This window comes from Homalodisca vitripennis, chromosome 1 (genome assembly GCF_021130785.1).
Source record: "Homalodisca vitripennis isolate AUS2020 chromosome 1, UT_GWSS_2.1, whole genome shotgun sequence".
NCBI lineage: Eukaryota > Metazoa > Arthropoda > Insecta > Hemiptera > Cicadellidae > Homalodisca > Homalodisca vitripennis.
Window position 1 is genome coordinate 171,773,111 of NC_060207.1, and position 25,519 is coordinate 171,798,629.

General features: G+C 31.9%; 1 protein-coding gene across 4 annotated transcripts in view; it reads right to left on the reverse strand.

The window, feature by feature from the left end:
• LOC124352731 (Kv channel-interacting protein 4) overlaps positions 1-25,519 on the reverse strand; it is a 344,993-nt gene that overhangs the window by 295,859 nt on the left and 23,615 nt on the right. For 3 of the 4 annotated variants that reach the window (XM_046802365.1, XM_046802366.1, XM_046802369.1), the window contains exons 2-3: positions 6,584-6,655; positions 2,526-2,588 (exon numbers count right to left, since the gene is read on the reverse strand). In XM_046802365.1, the coding sequence (XP_046658321.1) occupies positions 2,526-2,588; positions 6,584-6,655 (135 nt within the window). Of the gene's footprint in view, positions 1-2,525; positions 2,589-6,583; positions 6,656-24,156; positions 24,426-25,519 lie in introns of those variants that run through there. The other variant, XM_046802368.1, reaches the window with a different exon arrangement.

Consider the following 25,519-nt stretch of genomic DNA (forward strand, 5'->3'; position numbering starts at 1 on the left):
TATTCGCTGAAAACCTCAATAAGAGCCATGTTTTTTCACAGAAAATCTGTTCTAAATCCGTAATTAATTATTCTAAATAGTTTTCGTGATGTGATAAAATTCTCTAAAGCTGTTGACCATAAAGTACTTTTTATGGCATATTTGTCCCTTAAATTTTATTCAATAGAAATTTTGATAAAACAAAACATTGTGGCTATGATCGATATTTTTAAGATTGCAAACTATAAAGTAACTATTATTTTATACACAAGATTAGCGAAACAAACAAGGCACGTTATATAGTTAGTGAAAGTTCAAATTACAAGTTCTCTTCAAAAGTGATTTTTTTTCTTTTATTTGAGGATCTAATCTTTAAAAATAAATTGGATAAATTTTATTTACTTTCGTGCTGGGGATGGATTTGAGATCTCACGTTCGTGTTCAGAAAATGTATGAAAATAGTTGGGATGTTACATCATAGGGGTGATTTCAGAAGGCAGATCTCCGAAAAACAATTCACAGAATTGTTTAAATTTTTACTTTTACAATAATTTTATAAGCAAGCTATATCAATAATATTTATATAACTGGTAAAATATTCATATATTTTGCAAAGGAAGTGCTTGTAGCTTAAAATTGAAGAATTTGAAAGTTGAAGATTTTTCGCTATTTTTTTAATTAGTCTCGAATTTTATTGCCAATAAAATGGGTTCAAGAAGCTGCTAAATAAGAGCTAGAGATTTATGAATAATCAATAAGCAGTCAGTTGGAATTAATACTGCTGATAGAAGTGCAATTCTGAAAGAAGCTCTGCAAGAACTACACGCACGAAAACAAATCGTAAAGCACCACACTAAAATACGAATGTCTAGAAAAGTGTCTAGCACCGTGCAGAAGTGTAATACATGTACGTGGTAGTTAGTGGTATGTCGTTGTCTAGGAGATTAAGGTACAGACATAGCCAATCTGGTGGCAATTACTATTCAGCCCCCGGCCATTGTATAACAAGGTAATCACTGTCGACCCATGTCTGCTAGACATTTTAGACATTACCACCAACCCTCATCCCCCTATGAGTATGCAAGTCCTTTACCCATATGAAGTACGACTACATATGGGTGCATTTTTAGATGCATTCTATATACTTCTGCATCGCCTTAAAATAATAGAGTGCAAGAAAATAAATCGGGTAGTAAATATGATTTTAAGTCCAGATTTGGTTTTTCACATGCTTTTGACATGCCTGACCGTGGTATATTGGCATCGATGATACAATAACTATTAGAAATGTAGAATAACCATGTTTACAATATTTGACGGAGAAATACTTTTTGAGTTGATTCCCAAACTTAGATACACTACAACCTTGTATAACTTCATTTTGCTTTCGTACCTTTGAAAAGTTTCACATGGTGCAAACATCACAAAATACTTAGCAATAGATTCAATATCAGCTATATTTCCAACAAAATAATGGGCAGAGAATGAAACAGGTATCTGTAACTGTAAGTCAGTTGCCATGGTATATTAATTATTGCGTCATATATCACTGCAATGAACGTAATTCGTTTGTAAAAGTCCCTCATATCCTGGAAAAATGCTTCCAATCTAAAATTTGTAAGGCGTGTTTACCATATGAGACCAAGGAAAATTTGTTTGATAGAATAGAAGGAATTGGTGGGTCGTAAGATAACCTATATTGTACCAAAGGATGGTGCCCTTATCAACAACCGTGTTTCCAAAAAAGACTTTTTCACGAGCAATGAAGACTTCTTTATCAAAGTCTAGACATCCTTCATCTCCAGCCAGACTAGTTAAACACCTGTCCTGACAGTGAGGGTTTTATGTGCCATAGTGATAAGCTAATAACAAATGAAGATGTCAGAAATGCTGCCCTGCCAGTTATAACGAGCCAAACTCCAGTTAAGTTTTGACCACACCATGTGCTACTCATCATTTTTTCTTTTCATTGTAGGCAGTATTTTTTATCTGAATAGGTAAAATCTAAGATCCCTCTGTGAAACCACAGATTAAACATTTCCACTAGGAAGAAAAGCATTCAATCATACTTTGATGGGATCCTGAAAATGATAGTGAACATCCATAAAGTTACTCAATATGGTTCTTTCAGGAAGCTCATATATCTTTTCACCTTTTCCATTTTTGCTGCAAGGCCAAAGACTCGTGGTCCGTGTCAGAGGCACCGTCGAGAAACCTGGACCAAACGTGTTTTATATCAGTCATATGTACTCAAATGATCATGTCGACATAAACTACACCGTTTCGTCGCATCTGTAATCTTCTTCCGAATAGTGGCTCCCAAACCGATAATAGGTTTACATCTGATGAATGTGAACTAAAATATCGTTAAAAAACATTTGACATCAATACACTTTAAATTGACAACGCCTTTATTAATATAATTATTAATAATTAAATCCAAATATTTGAAATGAGCGAAGATAGAATTTCACTATTGGATTATAAAAACATCAAAACTGCACAAAAACAATAAAACAAAAGATAATAAGCACATCATCACTCACAGTCAACGAACTCCGGATACTCCGGGTCCTCTGATATTGTACTTCCGCTCATCTTCTCCCACGCTGCAACAAAAAGCTGTTGTGGTAACAAATTTCAATACCACAAAATACAATATTTTTGCGGTTAGCTAAAATATATCTTATAATGCTTTCATTTAAAAATACGTCATAGATTTTTATGTTGAATAATATACATTTTCTTCTATTTCTTTTCTATAAATATTGATGTAACAAAACTACAATAAACTATGTTTTTATTATAATACATTATTGTTTCAGTATTTTATATCATAAAGGCCGACATGCTTGTTACTGAAAATTAAATTAAATAATAGGTTTTAAACGGTTTTAATAGAATACAATTCGAAAGTAACAGTGAGATTTTAAACACAATAAATGAATAATAATAAGAAGGTAGTGCCAAACCATTTCTCCATTTTTACACTACCGTGAAATTCTTGGACACTCCGTTTGGATTCCACAGTTTAAATTATTTTGTATACGATATAAAAATGTTGTATCCATAGAAGAAATATTTTTCTATATTAGTTTATATTATTGTTCACTATTTTGTTTCTAATGGTGACAATATAATCAAAACTAGTATATAATTTCAAGACTAAGGAGTTTTAAAAATTGAGCGTTTTAGATAAACATTTTAATTTACTTTGACAATTTTGAAATTGAGAGTTTTGTTTAAGATACCCGTAGATAATTCGACAGATTACTAGACTTATTTTTATTTAATATGTTTTAATTACGATACATTCAATATTAAAAATGCAATTTTACAACTTTTTACATGGGATTTATAGAGTATAATATGGGCTATAAATTGTAAATACTTTATTCAGAATACCTATAAATTTGTGCTTCAAAGTTGTGCAAAATGCTTAGTGTGTCGATTTTTAATAACACAAAATATAAAATACGCCTGATTCACTAACCTTCAATGGTAAATGTGTTTTGATAGTATAAATTTTAAATTAACTTTTAACTATTAAACTAAAAGTGTAATAGATGGATATTTCATATTTTTAACTGAACACATAATTATAAAGTAGATCATAAATATTTATCGTATATTATATTCACATGGTAAATTTAAATTTTGACATGAGTTGATATTTACTAGAGTTCATAATTTCGTAAATTTAAGACATCTTGAAAGCTATGATCGCAGGTTTTTAGTTTTGATTATTGCCCAGAGTTCATAATATACCTCTACATTTTTGACGTAGCGACTACTAGCTACGACTACTGGTTTCTTATTTTTATTATTATAAGTTAGAGACTCATTTATTGCAAAACGTCGACCGCTTTTAGTAGCTGAAGTGAATTTGGGATTTGAACATTGCAGTACTTAGGACAAAGTCTATACTGAATATAATAATAATTAGGTTGTACATTGTTGGAATTACAATACAATGCACTATTTTACAGGTTTGAGACACACTTAAAAAGTAAATACATTACAATTATTTAGCAAATTTTATTTTGCAAAAGACATTACCGGGTAATTGGACAGACATTTTTCAACATTGGTTCGCTTGTCCCACATAAGTAATAGCTTTTAAATTATTATTTGACTTTTATAGCCCCAAAACGGGCATCTTCACTTAACACCAGCGTTCAACATTTGAAACATTGCAACACTCAATACTACGTATAGGAAAAATTAAAAAGTTAAAATAGACAAGGTATAAAAGATTAACATTATCTTTTGATATATTTATTCATGATTTGACTACGAGCTGACAAAAATCTAAAAATGATTTTCTTATTTGACAAATTTAAAAACATAGTTACGTTACTGATACAAAAACAAATATCAAGAAGATGCTTATCTGTTTTAATTTTGAAACTTAATATGATTCAAGACTGCATATGTATATATATATATAGTTTATTAAAAAATTAAAAATATATTAAGTTATTCGTTTTAAACAAACAATCTGAAATGAACACTTCACATCGTAAGTACCGTGGTGCAAGCACGTAACGAGCACCTGAGTTGCACTCGATCTGTGTGATTTTGTAGTTGTCCGTATTTGAATGTTCAAGTTTATTCTTGCATTTAAAAGCATATTAGTGGCATCCTGGCAGTAAATCTTTAACTTTTTTCATTGGAATTGCATGCTTTTAAGTATTTTTTTTATTAAACAGCTTAATTTTCATACAGCGTAAATAAATAGTAGAAGAGTATGCTTTGGGACGTGAAAATGTTTGAGTTAAAATCATTTCGTTGATCAATATTTTATCTCATCACATTCTTATTGGTGTGCTTTTTTACGTTAAAACAATATTTCAACATATTAAAAGTCTGTTTAATAAATACTGATTCTTAGTTGAGTCGGTCCAAAACTGCGGTTCAAACCTTTACGTGACCTCAACCATAAAACTCTAGTTTGGCATCTCCCACCGTCTGATTAAAAAAAATGTATTGTGAATTTCTGTATCTAAGAAAGTGTGTTTTATCAAAACGTATCTTTTAATAGAGTTAAATTTTTTATATAACTTTTAATATTTACTTTATATATATAAAGTATATATATATATATATATATATATATATATATATATATATATATTATTGTAACTAAACATATTAGGCTAATCGTTGATAGAAATTGGGACATTTACCTTATTTAGTATGTATTACAATAATTAAATACTACTCTTCGAGAACTGGTCTTTAATTTGTTCTCCTCTTTAGGTACCAATACTTAAGACATAAATATAAGCGAAAGAATTTAAGAATATACTCAAAGGTCCTGTACAAGTATAGCACTCAAACTATACCACTACATAATATAGTTTAATTGTAGATTATGCATTAATAATGTCTCTAAAGTTATGACTCCTGAAGAAGAATGCAAATATATTTCTCAAAACGTTGTGTTCAAGTTTTGTAACATATAACGATGGTATTAGAACAAAACAATCCTATAGCAATAGTTAATAATAAGGTGTAAAAAAAGAGTAAGTTATTCGATAAAATTTTACAGATTTATGTAGTAGTTTCTTCCGTACTCCCTTAAGCTGATATGGTTAGTAGCCATTATGGGATCTTCAATATTTTAAATAATAGCCTTAGTACTTGGATAAATAAAATTGTTCAACCCCAAATTCTGAATAATAACTTTGAATTAAAATAACATTTTCTCATAGCCTTTTGACATTCCTGTACAAAAGTTTTAAAACGTGTATTGATCATTGAGCTTTGAATTATTCACGCTCCATTATATAGTTATCAATCCCCTACACCAAACCAATGTTTATACAAACAATAATGAAAATAAAAAACGTGAGTATGAATTGAAATTAACCACTTTTACCAATAAAAAAATGTTCCTTATCTCAAATCAAAAGAATTAAGCCGACATTTGCAGTTAAACACTTCAAATGACAAGACTCTGAAACAGAACCAGCCTTTTTCAACACGAAGGCCATCACCAATCAAATACCGCTCACCAAACCCTGATTGGCAAACAAATCCTACCATTACACCTCTCTTGGGTCCCTAATTGAATGTTTTCATCAAACAAAACTTAATCACTCTACCTACACCTTTCCCTCTAATATCAATATTCTAAAGCCTTCTACCAGTGCTATTTAATTAAAAACTAGTGATATACAGGTTGTCTATGCAAAAAGGGGAAAACGATTTCTTTGGAAAAATAACAATTTCTGTTTGTAAAATCCTGTTACATTGAAACTGTTGCGTTGAAATATTACATCAGCGTAAATGAACAAAGGTCAGTTAACTGAATAATATATGAACAGTTTGTCTAATTCAGAAGTTAGGTCCGGCTCTACCGCGGTTTGTCAAAATTAGTTAATAATAATCAAATTTTATTTTCAATAAGTGAATTCATGCATATACAGCTAAAACCTCGAACAAACGCAAATAGTATAGAATAAAATAAACAAAAATTGCCCAGTAAGTTATGTACTTTCAGACGTATTATTACAAAACATTACATCCAGTATTAGAGCTGTATGTGTGTTTAGAATATAATATAAATTTTAGAATAATAATGATCAAGGATACTTACCCTTTTTGAAGAATTTTTTAACTCTTCCTCGACTATCCTGCGATTGAGATCCTGAAGCGTTAGCCAAATCTCCTGAAAAAATCGATACAACTCATTAAAATATTATTTTGATACTTACAACATTTGATCTCTTCCAAAAAATAGTTTCTCTACAATTCCTTTAGACAAAAGTTTCAGTCAAATGTTTGAGTATTCCTATGACACCTACCTGTATACCTCCACTAGAAGTATAATATATGATTGTATAATTTATAGGTAAGTTAGGTTACCCACGGCTTAGCACTCAATTTCTTGCCCTAATAACATGAACATATTTTCACCATAGGCATATATTTTTCAAATAGTATGCACTCAGGAGGTAAGGAATAGCAGTTCGAATTTTCGTGCTATAGTTTCAAGACATAAATAGATCAACATATTTCAGTAAAAATTTTTAGGTCTGGGGGAAGAATTATAATGTCGGAATCTGTTAGCTCTCTTAATGAGAGCATGTATAATGTAAATGAAGAATTATGGCAGTTTTTTAAACGGAAGAAAGCATATTTGAGGAATATATATTTTTAGCGTTTATGTGAAATTTCAATATTTAGTACATAGGTAGGCTTTGCTACATTCAACATTCATACCAGTATTTAAAATTATCATTAAACATTTATACCATATTGATAGCTAAATACTGCCTTACTCATGTTCTAATGACGGAGTATTATGGACTGGTTTACCCACATTTGTGCTACAGAGTGACACTGTGCTGTGCCGGTGCAGGAACCGAAGTTTTTAGATTTTAGAGCAATCTGGCTTCAAAAAAAGTAGTTTGAGTAATTGCTAGTACTGAACATAGAGAGTCATGCAAACTAACGTCCAAAGAGCTGCTACTGATGAATGTGCATTGCTTTTAAAACATCCACTGTCTGTTTCTCTAAATGTTTTCTCAAAAGGGGTGTAATGTGAATGCATATGAAACTATGGGCAGGGCAACTACTGTCACACAGACACAAGCCGGTGTTTTATGAATACCTGCCATCGCAGGTGGGAGATCATTTCGTCAACGGCTTGCTCCAATATCACCCCAAGTATTATCTTGATGACTGGGATGTCTTTCCCTTTCTCCTCGTAAGTAGAAAATAACCTCTCATATAAAGTTAGCAAATAGTGACTTCGGTTGGGGACACAGCTAGTTGTATACCAATACATACGCATTTCCCATACACACACAAGTGCAGGGTATTAAGACCAGTAGTATATGCGCCCTAACGTAACTAATAGAGCACATACCCTATCAAACAAAACGTTTTTGTAATTTTATTATACAGTGATTAGTATATATATTTTAAACATCATAGGAAGAACCATGATATCAAGCAACATATATTGAAATTATCTTAGAGTATTGCTTACTCTTGAATTTAAGATATTACTGAATAACCTGGGACAGAAAACGCTCCAACCCTCTGCGATCATGAGCGTGGGGGTGCGTGCGCGCAAGGAAATAACTAGCCCTTCAGCCTCAAACCCAGTAGACACATTCAATTGGTCAATTAACTCGTTACTTAGAGTCCTGTTGTCAGTTCCGTTCATAACTGACCTCTAGCACACACCGAAACATAAACATCTGTTCTTATCTCTCTTGACCGTCCAGTCCAACGTTAACAACAATTCAATGGTCCAGACTACAATGAAGTCCGAAAGAACTTGTGATCGACCCAACCCCCCTCCCCCTTGCCTAGCCTACTGGTACTAGTGGTGCTTGGCCTACTTCTAGAAAAGCAACGTACTCAAACTTGGTGAGTCTGCACACGCTTTCAGTTTTACCTATGAATTGTTTGCCTTTTTGAAACGAATTTACTTTCCAACAAGTTTGGTGAGAGTAATTAAAGTAAACGAAAATGTATACATACTTAAATGAATACTATTTCTGTATAAATTAGAATTTTGAATTTACACCGAATCGATTTCTAAGACCCAGCATCACTCAGACTTACTGTTATCCAGCGACCACCAATACATAACCCTGAGAGATTCATTGTTTGTGTACCGTTTGACATAAATAAGCTCCATTGTCAAACTTACATTTACAAGATCCTCTTCTGTTGGAAGTCCTATTGCCATGTAACTAATTGCTCTCTAAAGATCCCTAATCTCTAAATTTTTCCTACATTTAGGACCACCTCCATTAGGAAAGCCTAAAATTCGGTGTATTTGGCTTCACAATCCACTAGAAGACTTTAGTATTTTAGAAACGTCAAGCTTCTTACATAATATTTTTTCTAGAGACAACAGAAACGATCGTCTTGATAAATCAGTATAAATAGTATAATAGTATATCAATAGTATAAGTACAACTATCAAGAGTGGATCATTCAAGCATCATAAATAAAGTTCTGAATGTTCCTGTCTAATAAAAACCATATCTTCAAATATGGCCTGTAGGATCGTACCAAGTCTCAAATTTCCGACCTTCAAATCTTTTCGACTCTGGAATTATTTTTGTTCTAGTACAATCGTTACATTAAATTTCCAAAAATGCGTTATCTCCAGGATATAGACCCTCTCGATCTCTGAGAGATTGTCCTGTACGTGATCCTAGCTTTGACAAGCTCCAAGCTATAAAGACTATCATTAGTATGAAAAGTAGTACGATTTTCATTCGTGTGAAAACGATTTTCAAATGCCTAAAACCATCTAGTTCACACGTACTAAGTACTCTGGAGTGATTGTTTCCCTAGGAATATCAGGTCACTGTAAATTATATTAAGTCTGAGAGCGTGTAACCTTTGAAAGGTTCCGTCTGGAAGCAATCAGGTAGATGCCTGCTTTTGAAACATCACATATATCCCATCTTAACCTGTCTGTGAGATTGAAATTTAACTAAGCCATATTAAATGGTTTTCAGTTTATAAAGTAACTATATAATTATTGTAGTATCACGTGCTGACTGTGACAGATCCATACATCCCATTAACTATCCTGTCAGGCTGACATATAATTGTGCTTATTAATATTGTACATCACTATTACATTGTATTATCTCTACTGCTATAGAAATGATTTGTTTTATTTTATCTAACAAATTGTATTAGTATCCTATTGAAATTTTTACGTTTGAAATAAAACATAAGCAACCATTACAACGGCTGTAAATATTTTAATGATTGTATCTAATATATATTGTTCTATGTGACAGCTTAGTAGTGTATAATACATTACATAAAATTATATTTCTATAATAGATTGAACGTTTGGCAAAAAAGTAAATAACCGGATAAAATTAGGATTGATTACGAGGAGTGGAGCTGTATTGATTATATTGTATATCTACTCGTATCTAAGTGGTGATGCATTCTTAGATGCATGTCATATGTAAACTAACATTTTTTAACTAAAGTTACTCTATTTTTTTCTTTAGTTAGTTATTCAACAAATAACCTGATTGCCTATAATATATTGCTTCAGACAAATTAACTTTCTTTCCTTAACTGAAGGACAACGAAGCAGCAGTTGCCATCAGCATCGCTTGGATTACAGATAGATTGATACGCGACTGTTAAATATATAATATTAGGATTTTTCAGAAAAAAATTCACATAAGGAGGAATCATTTTACGTGTGTATTTTAACAATAATTCTTAGACCTTAAGTCTCCTACCCTTTTAAAGTCTAGCTGTGATGACCACAGAGTTTGGGACGACGAGTATGAATTTTAATCTTAATAAATATAGTGAATAGTTTAAACTCTACTTGTGATATCTCAAAAATTGTGTAATATTTCTTGACACTGAAATAAAAATCTCAAACAAATATTAATATTAAAATCTATCAACGTTTCACAATACGTATTCACTGTTAGATTTGCCGTTCCTTACACGTGAAACATAATTATTATAATGAAATTATCCAGAGAAATGTAGCTGTGCAGTCAGTTATACTGTATGTATGTGGACGGTTTTGTTAGATTTGCTCATTCATAAAGTTGTTTATTTTTACTTTAACTCGTTTGAGATTTCATTTTAGACTTATTGCTAGAAATGTGTTTAATTCATTACTAGTTTTTATGGTTAAAGGGGAAATGTACATAAGGTTGTACAGTTGTGATTGTTGTCATACCTTAATGGCCCTATATGTCACATGTGTTAACTGGCTGAGCAGAATTGATTATGCAAGTTGTTATCTGTTCTTGTTACTTATTCGTATTAATTATTTATTTTGTTGATCCTGTTAATTATTGATACTTATCGTAACTTATGCTCTAACTTAAATCACACTTTGTTATTTGTATTAAAATTTATGATCTCATTTTGCGTGTTATGTAATTCTAGCAATATCTTGCAATTTGTCAGTTTATATTTGTGTAAAATCCAAAAAGAAGTTTCAGGAAATATCATATCAGATTCCAAACTGGTGACGATACACAATTTTCAAACAGTAACAACTCAAAAACGGGAGATTTACTACTTACGTGTTACTGTCCTATAAACATTTTGATATCAAGTTTATTTCGCTACACAAACGCTTAATGATTTTAGATGATTCCAGATACAAAGCAGCGTCTTTTAGTATTGTATTTTATTACTATTGAAGCATTTTACCAACTTTCAAGTGATAACTGGGTCAATAAACCACGACAAACTCGTCGAGCCATGCTAAAAATGTCCACTGTAAATGTAACGAGAAAATCGGTAATTTCAGAGAGGCTGACTGTTGTGGACTGAAAGGTTTTACAACCGCTCCAGGAGTCTTCAGACCGCTGACACAGCTGATTTACGTTCCTTGTCTATAAACATTGCTTCTACACAAGGTCAGTTGTCGTGTCTCATTTCAACAGTGATGTCACGTGCTCGATCAAAATATTCCACAGTAGGCTACCATCGAAAATTCTCTGATATTTTTACCAACAAATTATTTTATAATCTATAGATTTGTCTACCTGTGAAAATTTACTGTATTGCTAAAGAAACATGCTAAGTAATCGTTCTACTACTTACATTGTTAAAAAAACACATTCATTTCTATAGTAACGATTCAGCAGTTTAATAAATGAAAGCCTACCTTTTTTAAAAGCAACAACAGATACTATTGGAGCAGTAGTGCTGGGTTTTTACTAAATTTTGATTTTCGCCGACTTGGTTTGTTTATTGAAGTCTGCGATATTATTCCATTGATAATAAATATCATCACGTTTCTGAGCATATAAACCGATAGTACGGCCTTAATCTGTCCGTTTTAACATAATATCGACTTATTATACAATTAATTTGAAACGCGTTGGATTTTACATTTGTGTCTAACATTAAAAAAACATGTTTACAAGGATTATTTCTTTATTAATAATCTACATTGAAACTAGTGTTGTAACTGAATCATATTGTTCAGTATGGTTAAAAAATTATGGTTGCCTGTAAAGTCGGTTTTACGGGCGAAGATTTTACGTGACAACGTCTTTTTCTCGGTAGAATATTTATTGATATGAATATTATTAAATTGCACAATAGGAACAAGGAATTGAATGAAAATAAGAATTGCACAAATTTTAACTATAGAAATATATTTTGTTTACTAAAACATTGTACATAATTTGAAATTAATTAAAATTTTTTATTGTAAATGGTAAAGTTGAATAAAACATTTACTAAAATTGGAATTTGAAATTCTTGCTAAACACAGTTAAATTCTAACTCCGCGCGTGGTGATTGGTCGGTTTAGTTCGTTTGTTTGGTCGCACTGTTATGACAGGTTAGAGGTTATAATTTGTTATTTTAAATGTTTGACTAGCAATACGCGCTGTTTCTTCTCAATCGACTGAATTACGATTGATTTGCAGAGTGATTTAAACTAATAATTTACTTAACACTATCAACATTTGTCAATAGTATGACATAACCTATAAACTCAGTTTCTCAACTTTTGTGTCAATCTAACAATTAATCAATCAATCATAGTTTACGATAATGAAATATCAGTGTACAATTATTTACCTTTATTGTTGTAGTTGTTGTAAATGACGAATCTAAGCACTCCACATTTTTACGAATAAACATAGTTATCTGCTTTATCCCGTGCGGCGGACCCACAGTTATCTGCTTTATCCCGTGCGGATCCCGTGCGGCGGACCCACTGGACGGGCATCGTAACGTTACCGGGCGTTACACTTTTTCATGAGTGACTCCGAGCCGCAACCTAATTTAAGACGTTGTCACGTCAAAATGAGAAAGTAGAATAAATGTATTCAATAAATAATCGTAATATTTTATTTTATAGAGATTTTTGGATAAGCAAAACAACAAACAAAGAGAAAAGCCAAAGTTGTTTTTTACTCAAGGCGTAAATATTATCAAATGGCGCGTGAAAGTTTTATCAACTAGTTACATAATAAATTATCATATGTATCATCAAACTCTTGCTTTATGATGTTCCAGCTTTGTTTACCTTAACAGCTGACAACGAGTGGGAGAAGTGTTGCCAACCCACATCCTCACACTGAAATAGACCCACACCGCATCATCTTACGTTACGATGATGTGAGAACGTTCGCTTACTTATAGATTTCTCTATTGCAAATTCAGTCAGTCTAATATTATAACATAATCTTTTGCTTAAGAGTTCTTTTTGAAATTTCAATGCATTATATCCTGCCCGTATATAACACAATTCTGATGGAATTGTTAATGCTCGTTCGTATATGCTCGAAATAAAATGATCGATTTGTTAATTTTTCGGTACAATTTGTTTAAATACTGCCAAATTATTCTCATTACAATCTCTTAAAGAAAATAAGTTGTAAAAATTAAAATTTTGATAATTTTTTAACATTTCATTTTACTAAACGTATAAGGTTCAACAGTTTTCCCTCAAATCAATCATTTCTCAATTATATATCGAATGAGTTTATCAACTAGTTGTTGACTAGAGCTTCTAGAGTTCAACTTTGGCATTAGAAAAAAATAGATAAAATAAAAAATAACCGTATAAAATAAAATAAAATAAATATTGAAAATGCTGAGTTCGGACTATCAAGCCCCTCTTATCACTCAACCCCATATTATATGAAAGAAATACATAAAAGTGTAATGTCATGAATATACTTTATTGACATTATGGTCTTTTCACCTTTAACATTAATACAGCCTTTATGGAAACAGGTTCAACATTTCTTCTACATGGCTATTCTTGAAATATTAGTAAACAACAAAGTTCACTATAGCAATGATGTTGTGGTCGACAAAACCATTAGTGCAAACAATAGATTAACACACAATAGAATTATTTATGAGGGAGTTCCAATCACTAAAATGCTCTCATGAGATCACATTACATAGAACCTTTCTCAGACCGCGCAGCTATATTCAGTTTTGCCTTACCATTGAAACTTCTTAAAACCAAAACCGAAATATATGCTATTTATCGTATCCTGTGAATAAAAATGAATCGCCAAATTTATTGCTAAGCGCTAAAATTATTATATACGATTATTTTTAAATGTGGAATGAAATTAGTTGGTATTTTCTATTCCTTCCCGTATACCGCAAGCAGACACAAACAACGGAAGCACTTGCGTTGACAGGGTAAAACATGTAAACAAATCATAACACTAGAAATATCCTAGACTGGAAGTAAAGCTTAGTTGTTTTTCGAGCCCATATGTGTATATTTTCTTGTTTGTGGCAACAACGCAAACTAAAACGTTTAACCAGGAATTACTTAGACAGGATGTGTGTTTAAACAGCCAGAATCTACATTTAGCAGTAACTTTTCAGTTGTATGCAAGTGTATACATTTCCTTTATAGTTATAAAAAGGCGAACTTGAGCCTCTTGAATCGGACTTAACCTGTTTGTATACGTTCTTTACTTCGTAGAAGTCTAGAGAAAGGGTTTCTTTTAATGAGTTAGTAACATTCTATTTCAACTTTGTATTCTGTAACCATGCAACTTGGTTTTTCTTAAAATCGATGGAGATAAATTCTCTAAGAAAGGAAGAAATCGTCAGCCACACTAGTTTTGGTGGATATCGAAATAGGAAAACATCAAAGGGCTAAAAAATTAAAAGGATTATTTTTTCCTTAGATCATATTTTATTTAGTTTTATACTCTGGAAACCAACCGTCAGGTACGTGAATAAATATTAAATTAGCGTCACCTAACTACGAATAGACTTCTAAATTCTAAAGTAGGGCTTTCAAGATCTGTTGATGTTATAACTATTATTTAGGTATAACGTTCGTTTTATGTTTATCGAGTTAGAAAATATATAATCCTAGAAAAAGTTATTATTGATTGCATTGACCTTCGATTGATAATTCATGGTTAAATCTGGAGTTTCACATATAACTTTATGATTGAACTTCTCTTTGTGAATATTTTGTTGAGCATAAATGAAGGATCTCACACAGGAATTTTGGGAAGTCCACCCCCTCTCTTATTCACACACTATAACAACTGACCAGTTTTACGGGATTGTCACTATACAGCCAAGAAAATATCAGTTAGTTGTACCACTGCTGATTCACTTCTAAAAATCACCACACGTGAGTAAAGGGACATTAGCTACATACCTGACAGCAGTATGATTCATCAAAGTAAATTAGTCTAGTAAGAAGTAACCGAGCCACCGCCATGGGTGATGTGTGTCCTATTCCCGGGGTATCAAGTGGAAGGCGACCATAAACAAATCTTCCGCGCTGATTCACAGTCAGGCGAGTGTCTAATATTGTTGGCCGAGCACACGAGAACACGTTAGCCGGAAAATTCGCTTACTGTTTGTTTGCTTTACGGCCACACGCAAGTGGTTGAACAATTTGAGTTCCATCTGTGTTTCGTGCATGCATATTAGTTATCAAACAAGAAAACCAACAGTTCGTGTTGGTGATAGTGCAGAAAGAGTGTATTTTACGGGATACTAAAGGTGAGTAGTGGTTAAACTAATGGTTTTTGGTAGTGGCTCTACTGATTTTTAACAAAGTTATAATCAATATATTTGGAGTTAACAAAAATCAATAATCTCTAGTTTAATATTAAAATCTTGCCAATATTTAACATATTAATTAACATGGAATTTAAGCGCCAATTTATTGTAACTGCAAAATACTGCAGGAAAAATTAACTATGTGTTAGTAGATTATTCCGACCGTGAAAAATTAAGAAATGTAATGAAATATATTGTCTTCCTAGCCAGCGTGAAAAGTGTGGTCACTGCTGGAACAGCAGATTCACCGAAGCATGGCGAGCGCCGGTTGACTTCGCTCGCGTCGTGTAACAGAAGCTCTACGACCAATGCGAATGGAAAATCTCTATGGCTGCCTTTGATGATAAAATGTATGATTCTATGAAGTGGGCAATATTATCTAAGATCCGATAGCCAACTTGCACTGTACAAACACACAACAAGGTTGATCTTCAAATTTAATAATTTTTACTAAGGAAGGTATCGAACGCCATCCATGATAGTATTGGAAGGTTTCAGAATAGGAGGATGTGTAAAATATAAGCAAGATTAAACTGTATGTTTTAAGATATTAACCCATATTAATATTATTTATATGTAATATTTTGTTCAGATTATATGGTGGTTTCCCAGGAATATTCACTCTTAGCAGGTTTATACCTTGCAGTTTCAACTACATTGGGTACATCAAAAACCGATGTCACTTAAATCTAGGAAACTCGATGTCACTTAAATCTAGGAATCTTGATGTCACTTAAATCTGGTAAACTCTATGGATATCCAGGAGCGGCGCATCACTAACCACAAATGTCGAGATATTGGGGTAAAAAGTTAGATCGATAGGTCTAGTCTACTGCGGAGGATAACTATTGGAGTTGATAAGGCTCTCTAAGTAAGTGTTAAAGAGAGGTGCTAGCCTAAACATAAGAGCATGCCACCCCCTACCCACTTGGATTGGAGAGGCTGGTACATAGCTGGCCTTCCCTTCTTCCAAAAATACATGACTGAGATAATGGTCACTCCTTCCTCTTGGATCTATACAGGAGGCGGCCCCCACACACAACTTTCCCCTCCAGAATATCCTGTCTCTCCGGAAACAGCATAAAGTTCATTTTAGGAATAAGTGGATTTCTGAACTGTTTGTCCAGAGATAGAAAAATAATTATTGGTCATTTCAAACGATCGAAGATAAATAAATAATAGTAACGATAATGACAGATAACTAGATCACACTACCCTGGAAACTGGAAGTCATGCACATTACACAGTCAGTACACACAAAAGATTGTACGCAGTTACATTGACTTAACATTTTTTATATGCCTGACGGTTAATTTAAAGTTATCAAGCCAAATAAACTATGATATCAGAAAAATTATAAATAATATTTGTCTATAACATATAACACCTCATTTTGACCGTGACCACAACTAGCGCTGCTGACGTCGATTTTTTCTTAAGGGACTTTATCGATTTTACCAGTTTGTGAGCTCATACAATACAAATTGTATCCCGAAACCTGAACTTTAACGGAAGAATCGATGGTACGTGCGAAGACTACCAAACCTTTAATTTTAAAGCTGAAGACCAAAGCGCGCCTACTTCTTTTAACAAGATGGTGCGACCCTCATTGTAATAAAGGGCAGTAAAGTCCTTTCTTGTCTAAAATAATTATAACTTGAAGTTCACACAATTTATATTACAAAAAATTATATAAACTATCTTAATACATAAAACGGTTATCGAAATATAAACCCAGCCAGAGAGTGTGATGACCATCATCAGCGCAAATCGTTGTCTAAGGCTTGCACAATAAAACTATTCTGGGCTTGATGATGTTGGATCGCTGGCATTCGTACACAAACACCGAGACAGACGCTCGTATTAACCCACAATGAGTGTTACAGGTCTTCCCCACAATGATGTCTTCTACTCAAGTTTAGCTCATCGTTAGGTGTTGTGTTTATTGCCTTTCTGTAACTAGTGTGTTTAATCAATTTTATAACTGTATTCAATAGTTATATCATTCTGGAACTTCCTCGGTGGTAAGTAAGGTCCATATCAATTCAGAAATGTTTGTACGAAAAGTGTCAATGTGTAATTTGAAAGGTTTTATAACTTACGCTGGTCGGCAGCTAGCTTCAAAATCAGTAAAGCATCGTATCTGTGGAGTAAATACGAGTTATTTACCATGTTAACTCGCTCTATTTCTAGGTCATTACAAACCAAACAACATTTGTCGTATATTAACGATCTATATAGCTGAAATAGTACTCACATTAGAATATAAATATATCTAAGCATAATTATAACACGTATAATTCAATCGTATAGTACAAAATTGATGCGACTATGTTTTTTTTTAATGGAGCAAAAAACTGCTTAATTTAAAAATAAAGTTATACAACATGAATATATGATTTTAATTACGGACAGATGTATTATTCCAAATAAAATGTATGATGAATATAATTATATCTTATAAATAAAATTAATCTCTAAAGCCGTTCTTAGCGCTAATCTCGGGAACGGCTGGACCAACTCGTAAAATTCAGTTTTTAATATTCCTTAAAGTCCAAGAAAGGTTGATATAGAGAGAAAAATTAGAAAATGTTTCAAAATATTTCAGAAATATTGTAGAAAACGGCTATACACGTAGGACTTCTCAGTTCTAGGTGTGTATTTATATTTTCTTGGTCACGACAGTATGGCAATGGCATTTCAGACCACAATTATATTACAATGGCCAGAATTAGACGCTTTTTCTGTTCATAGTAGATTTAAAAAAAACTAACATGGCATGTATTTTCTGTATCAGGACAATATGGCAAATTCAACTGTGACACCGTAAATACACTAGATCTAAAGTGGATTCCAGTTGCCGGATTTGATACGTATTTTTTCCGTTCGTTGATAAAAATGGTGTAGACCATAAAATAATACAGAAATGTAATTGATTCGAACCAGAAATATTAAAGCTGCTACACGTGTCAATCTTGAAATATAAACCAGTAAAAGGTATTAGTTTACCTTTGTATCTTTTGGTCATGAACACTATAAGCAATTAACTGGTATATGCCTACTTCTGTTTGAAAACTTGCATATAAATACATCATAAAAGCTTTCACTACAAATTTTACGCCCTTCAAGTTAAAAATAGTATGTGAAGTCATGGATAACAGCTAGTTAAAAATATATCTATATGTATACAAATATAAAAAAGCCAAAGCCTCACTCTCTAATCACTACTTTTAAAACTGTCTAATATCACGGAAAGTTTAAATTTGGCACATATATGCCTTAAGACTTAAATATAAAGACAAAAGCAAGTTCATCAAGATAGTCATCAACAGGGATTTAAGTGGGGATACAATCACTATAAAACTACATTTTGTTTTTCAAATTCTCAAAGTTCTAGAAAATATAAATTTGACACACACGTAAACGTGACGTAAACAGAAAAATAAAAGCATTTTTATGAAAATTAACCACACATACGGGTTGCAATGTTTTTGGGCTTTAAATGGGTTTGCAACGCCGAACTTTATTTCGCTTTCGTCATAGAACAAATGTTTATTTTGCTTTAACAAACTACCAACACTGAAAACACCCTATACCGGAAGTATTCACTTTTTTACCGAAATAGACTTTTCAAACGTATGTACGAGTATGTAAATATTTTCTTGATTGGGGCAAAAATATTTTTTAATGATTTCCTAATTCTCGTATTTAATCACACCTTCCCACCAAAACTCGATTGCACCGCCGTTCTCTGGGATTGAGTCTTAAACATCGTAATTCAGTGAATTGTGCACATCTTGAAACAATGAGAACACTTCTTCATCTAGATTACACTTGAGTCTGGATGTCACTGATGAGGAGACGAATATCACGATCACGAAAGTGTTGCTGAAATTGCTGTTCTTTCAAATATTACGGAATATTGCAGAGAAATTTATTTATTTCATTGGTACTCATAAAAAACTGTAAAAGTCCAATGAATCTGCAATAGATAATATATTTTAAGAATTGTATCCTGCCATTTGAAAAGTATATACCTTTTACGTACCTATTATTCAACAGAAATTGTTCTACAAAGCCGCTGATAAATAGTAATTTTATTAAAGAATTAGTACATTTTAACAACAAATTAAACTCTCCACTCATGTAAGTATAAGTTAACCTGTAAAAGAGGTGTGCTCATAGTATCATGTTTGATTTATTCTCAAAACTATCTAGTCTTCTTTGTTTCAGTGGTCATTATTAGAATTGAACCATAAATTGGTAACCTGAGTTTTTCTGTGCATTACTCTCCACTGAATAAACGCGATGATAAATATATGATGTGATTCTACGGTACTTGCGTATGTACTTTAACTACAAATCCATACTCAGCCAAAATTAAAAGTTTAAGACATAATAAAATACACAAGGAGTACACCAGATTACTTGTCGCGTAACAGGGTTCGCTGGGGTTGAATGTAAAAATGATACACGTGACTTTTTACTGTGTTACGCTTTTAAAATGCCGTATGATTGTTTTCAATTTATATAAAATTTATTTATTCTGCTATTTACTCTTCGCTATTGTTACTCATAAGATCAAGTTTAAATTATTTTAACACAGCCAAATACTATGGAATGATATGAACCATCATTAAAGTACATTTTGATTATAGAACTGAAGCAAGACAAGATATATTTGGACTGGACAGACACATAGACACCTCTCGAGTGATGATAACGGTTATCAAATACCGAATTTATTCTGAATAATTCATTATTTAAAGCTGTTGTTAACAAGCGGAACAGTGGTCGGTACAAGTTTAGTCCCAAAGGTGTATGTGTGAGGACCGGAATCGTTGGGATATCCCAGGATTCCATTCAACTACCGTATTCAGCAAGTAAGATCCCCTTGAGCAATCTAAAGCTTGCGAACATTATATTGTAAACATCAACATGTTTCGCCCGAGTCTCCGAGGATCGAGTATCGCGCTCTTTATTGCTCACACGGAGCACGCTCTCTGCTGCCGCTCCTTTGCGTTTTCAAGGTACAAAGAATAACCTATTTACTATACTTTGCATATTACAGTAGGCCACACTAATGTATATAACTAACCGTTAAGGAATACATGTAGGAAAATAAGCAAAAAGGTTTGCTTGTTATTGTTATTATTATTGTTGTTGTTGTTATTATTATTGTTATTATTTTTCTAATCCTCAACGTTTAGTTTCATTACAATAGTTTCAAAAATATTTAAAGAGTGCTTATACAGAATGTAACCATTCGGAAAAAAAATTGCTTCTTTTTCCTTTGGGTTAAGGCAAACAAACGTTTAATATAAACATGGAACAGAAATGTAGAATCTTGGAGCATTGGAAAAACTAGTTATTGTAGTATCACTAGATAAAGAAATACGACGTTTTCCAATATATAATTTTTTATTTCGTGCAAGGCCTTTCTGAATCAAAGATTCCATCATCAGGCACTTCACAAATTATCAAATGTTTACATTTTTGTAATAATAATTTTATAATAACATATGGTAAACAATTTGGATGTATGGTTAGCCAGTATCAAATATTTAATCAGAATTTAATTTTAATTTTTTTTATAAATTGAGATGAGAGTAAAACTGAATTTTGAATTGGTCCGTCTTCATTATTGATAATTTTTTCTTGATTTATGGTAATGTAAAATGTTTCCCAAGCATTTAAGTGTGTTGTGTTTGTAACTTCTTTTAATAATCGTAAATTTTTATTAGAGATTGTGTGTCCAGATTCAATACAGTGATTCGCCACAGCAGATTTTTCATTTCTTCCATATTTTATGTGTGCAAAGTGTTCTTTGAATCGTGTTTTAATGTTCCTTTTAGTTTGGCCAATGTACAATTTATCACAGTCGTTGCATTTAATTTCATAAATTCCTGATTTGTTTTCGAATGTGGTTTTGTCCTTGGGATTTCCTAATATTTGTGATAATTTGTTGTTTGTTTTATAAGTGATAGATTTGTTTGTATGTTTTTTAAAAATTTTCTGCAATTTATTTGAAATGTTACTGTATGTTGTACAGATGAATTCTTGTTTATTATCTTGAAGTGGTAGTAATGTTGTTCTAGATTTTCTTAATTTTCTCTTGATTGATTTGTGAAGTATGTTGTCAATAAGTTGTGTGGTGTAACCGTTAAAAATAGCAATATCTTTGATGTAGTTTAACTCTTTGTTGTAGTTATCGATAGATAGTGGAGTATTCAAAAGTCTGTAAATCATTGAGTTGAAACTAGCTCTTTTTTGTTGAGGTGGATGGTTAGATTCGTTGACAATAAATCTATTTATATGCGTCGGTTTCCTGTAAATGTCAAATTCAAATTTTGATTGGTTTCTAATTACTAACACATCTAAAAATGGTATACTATTGTTTTGCTCAATTTCGTATGTAAATTTAATGGTAGGGTAAAACGAATTTAGGGTAGAGATAAAGTTTTGTAGGTTTTCATTTTTATTAAATATTGCGAAGATATCATCAACATATCTTATCCACTTTCTTGGGAAATATTTCATTTTTGTTTTAGCCGTAGTTTCAAAATAACTCATAAATATATTTGCAATGAAGCATGAAAGAGGATTTCCCATTCAGTTTTACTCTCATCTCAATTTATAAAAAAATTAAAATTAAATTCTGATTAAATATTTGATACTGGCTAACCATACATCCAAATTGTTTACCATATGTTATTATAAAATTATTATTACAAAAATGTAAACATTTGATAATTTGTGAAGTGCCTGATGATGGAATCTTTGATTCAGAAAGGCCTTGCACGAAATAAAAAATTATATATTGGAAAACGTCGTATTTCTTTATCTAGTGATACTACAATGGAACAGAAATGTTTAGTTTACCGTCTTTCTGTATGATTTTCGATATTATTTTTTATTTGAGAAACTAGTCATTGTTTCTGTAAGTCACAAATCAAGATAAAAGTCAACATTATGTTATCATACCAAGTTTCAAGATGGTGGACGGTTGAAATCCTTTAAGTGTAATAGCATATCGCCTAATTATATTTAACGCATTGTTATTGAATAATAACAGTTTGTAATTGTAATTACAACATTTGACATATATAAAATAAAAATCGGTTAGGTGCTAATGTAGATAAAGGCATTTAACTGCAGTAATGCACGGTAAAACTATCATTGGTTACATGTTTATGACATCATAAACCATGAATTTTAACAGTTAAAAGTTAATTATATCTATATTATTATTTAATGATCTACAGGTCGGTTTGTGTGATCTACAAGTTAAAATATCTGTACTTTAAAACCTTTATTATACCTTAAACATTTTAACAATCTTATGAGCTTTTACGTTATTAAGATTCAAAGATTTGAAACAAATGCCATTTTGAAACATAATAATGTAATCTAATCCAAATTACTCTTAAATTGAGACTGCAAGAACAGACAGTAGAATCAAAAGTTTTGTTTATATTTACTCAAGAAACCCAAAAGAGCTGCCAGAACGTCGTGAACATCCAGTATATAACCGCTGTGATACAAAAACGAACGGACAATGTCCAAATTTTACATGTGAGTTTTATTAATAAACTCTTGAATAGTTTTCCCTACAGTAAAGTTTTTACTAAGACCATCATTTGCCTAACACTATAATATTTCTAAATAAACTTTCTTTTGCGTTATTTTACTGAAATTCAGATGTATATCTGATTTAGGGCATTACAACACAAAGCGCTTTTAAAATATTTTTCTCACTAAACAGTTGTACAATATACATTATATACAATATACTCCATGCTTATAGCTGGAGATGAGAAAGAAACCGCACATACTGTCTGGATTGTATAAAATTCGTAATGTGAATTTACAATGAAATTAAGTTACAAATATCCTTTTTAATATTTTTAGTTTTAGTGTGTGATAGCTATGATATTAAAAAAAAGAAAGAAGTTCGAACAAATTCAAGTCTTGAAATGCTTAATACTCTGTCTGTATACATTTCTGTTTTGTTTTTAGGTTTCAATGTTTTTTATAAGTATGATGAAATGTACAGCCAAAATGATGAAATGTACTATACTTATACAAATACCTATCATTGGAAAAAGCTGTAAATTTTTCCATACAAAATCCAAATGAGGGCCTAATGAAACTTGGATTATACTAAAACCTCACTCTATATAAATCATTACATACTAAAATAAATATTATTTTATATATCAAAGTTGAACGATAAATAAAAAGTTGTTGCACTTTTCCTAAGCCAAAATTAAATAGGTTAGTTTCTATACGTTTGGTTATAGGTTTGGCTTTATAATCTAGGCTGCCAAACCTCAGATCACTGTTAAACACACTAAAACAAAGAAATAATAAAATTTCACATAGGCTTTGTATTTTTAGTAGGTTTTCAACCCTGACAGAGTGAAGCATCATGATCGGGGAGTGAAGTGTTGAGTCGCATGGAATGGGTGAAAAACAAAAATTACGAATATCCTTTCTGTCTATCATGGTATGACTTTTATTATGTGCTGACTTGCTTACCAAAACTTGAAAAATTTCATTGTAAGTTCTCGATTTTCTTAATAGAACGTGCTATATTTCTACTAGTAAATTTACCTTCCTCTCCACTCATTGACTTAGGCCTTGATCATTTTCCTTCAGTAAACGGTGTACTTGCAAAACCTGTGTACACAATTCCTCCAATTTAACAACATTTTAATATTTTGCACACAAAACGAACTATATATATATTTACTTTTGACTCTCAGACAATTAATGGGAACGCCACAATAAACATAACACAACCGGTGGTTGTAAACAGAAAGCACTCGGAAACAATCGGGAACACTCGGGTGCTCTCGGCGTGCGCTCGTGGACTGCACGGTTACTACTGACTTGTCTACTGACCGATGCTCCTCTCGACCACGCACATTCTTGGACTGACTCCAGAGATGCTGTACTGCGACCTGTCTGCCACATGTGTTTACGGGTGCACACAACAAAGCACAAGTCATACAAACTTTGACCGCACATGATTTATTTCTCATACTATGAATTTTCGTAACTTATTCTAGTGAATGCTTTTTCATTAAAATGTATTCGTGGCATCGTACATTAACTGTAGCGTGTTATTAATATAACACTTTTAGCGAAAACTCAATTTTATTTATTTTCAATAAAGACCCTTACAAGGCCTTCTTAAACTCTTGTCTGTGTTTGAATTATTACTGGAGTAATGCTTCTTCTTGGCACAAGGAAGAACTCAGTTTATTTTGGAGTCAGTAGGTCAAAATAAAAGGAAACATAAAATGACAAATTGTTTTTCATTGGTATTATTTAACAGATAGGAAACAATGTGTAAAAGTTTGTAAAACAATCAGTGACTTTGTCATAATAAAACACGGTGTAACCCAAGGATCTGTGCTTGGTCCGATCTTATTTTTAATTTATATTAATGATCTTTGCGATGCACGTTTTCACGGTCACATAACTTCTTTTGCTGATGATACAGCCTTATGTTATGTTGAAGATGATTGGGAAACGGTCAAAAATTCCCTTAGTTTTGATTTGAATGCACTTCAATGGTGGTTTTCTAGTAATAATATGCTGCTAAGTCCTGCCAAGACAAAATATATAAACTTTAATTTAAGGATTGAGAAGAAATTCCAAGACTGTATAGTTTATAAATGTGCTAAATGCCTTTGTTTTCAATCCAAATGCAATATTGAATGTGCTATAGTAGGTCAGACAACCACTATGAAGTATTTAGGAGTTATATTAGATCATGAGTTAAATTGGAAGAAACATATACAAAATTTGAAGTCTAAACTTACTAATGTATTGAGATGTTTTTACTTTTTGAAAACAATTTGTAGAGAACAAGTTTTAAGAATGGTTTATTTCTCATTAGTTAATAGTACATTGGAATATGGTTTAATTTGTTGGGGTGGGAATTATGAATCAAATATCAAACAGATTT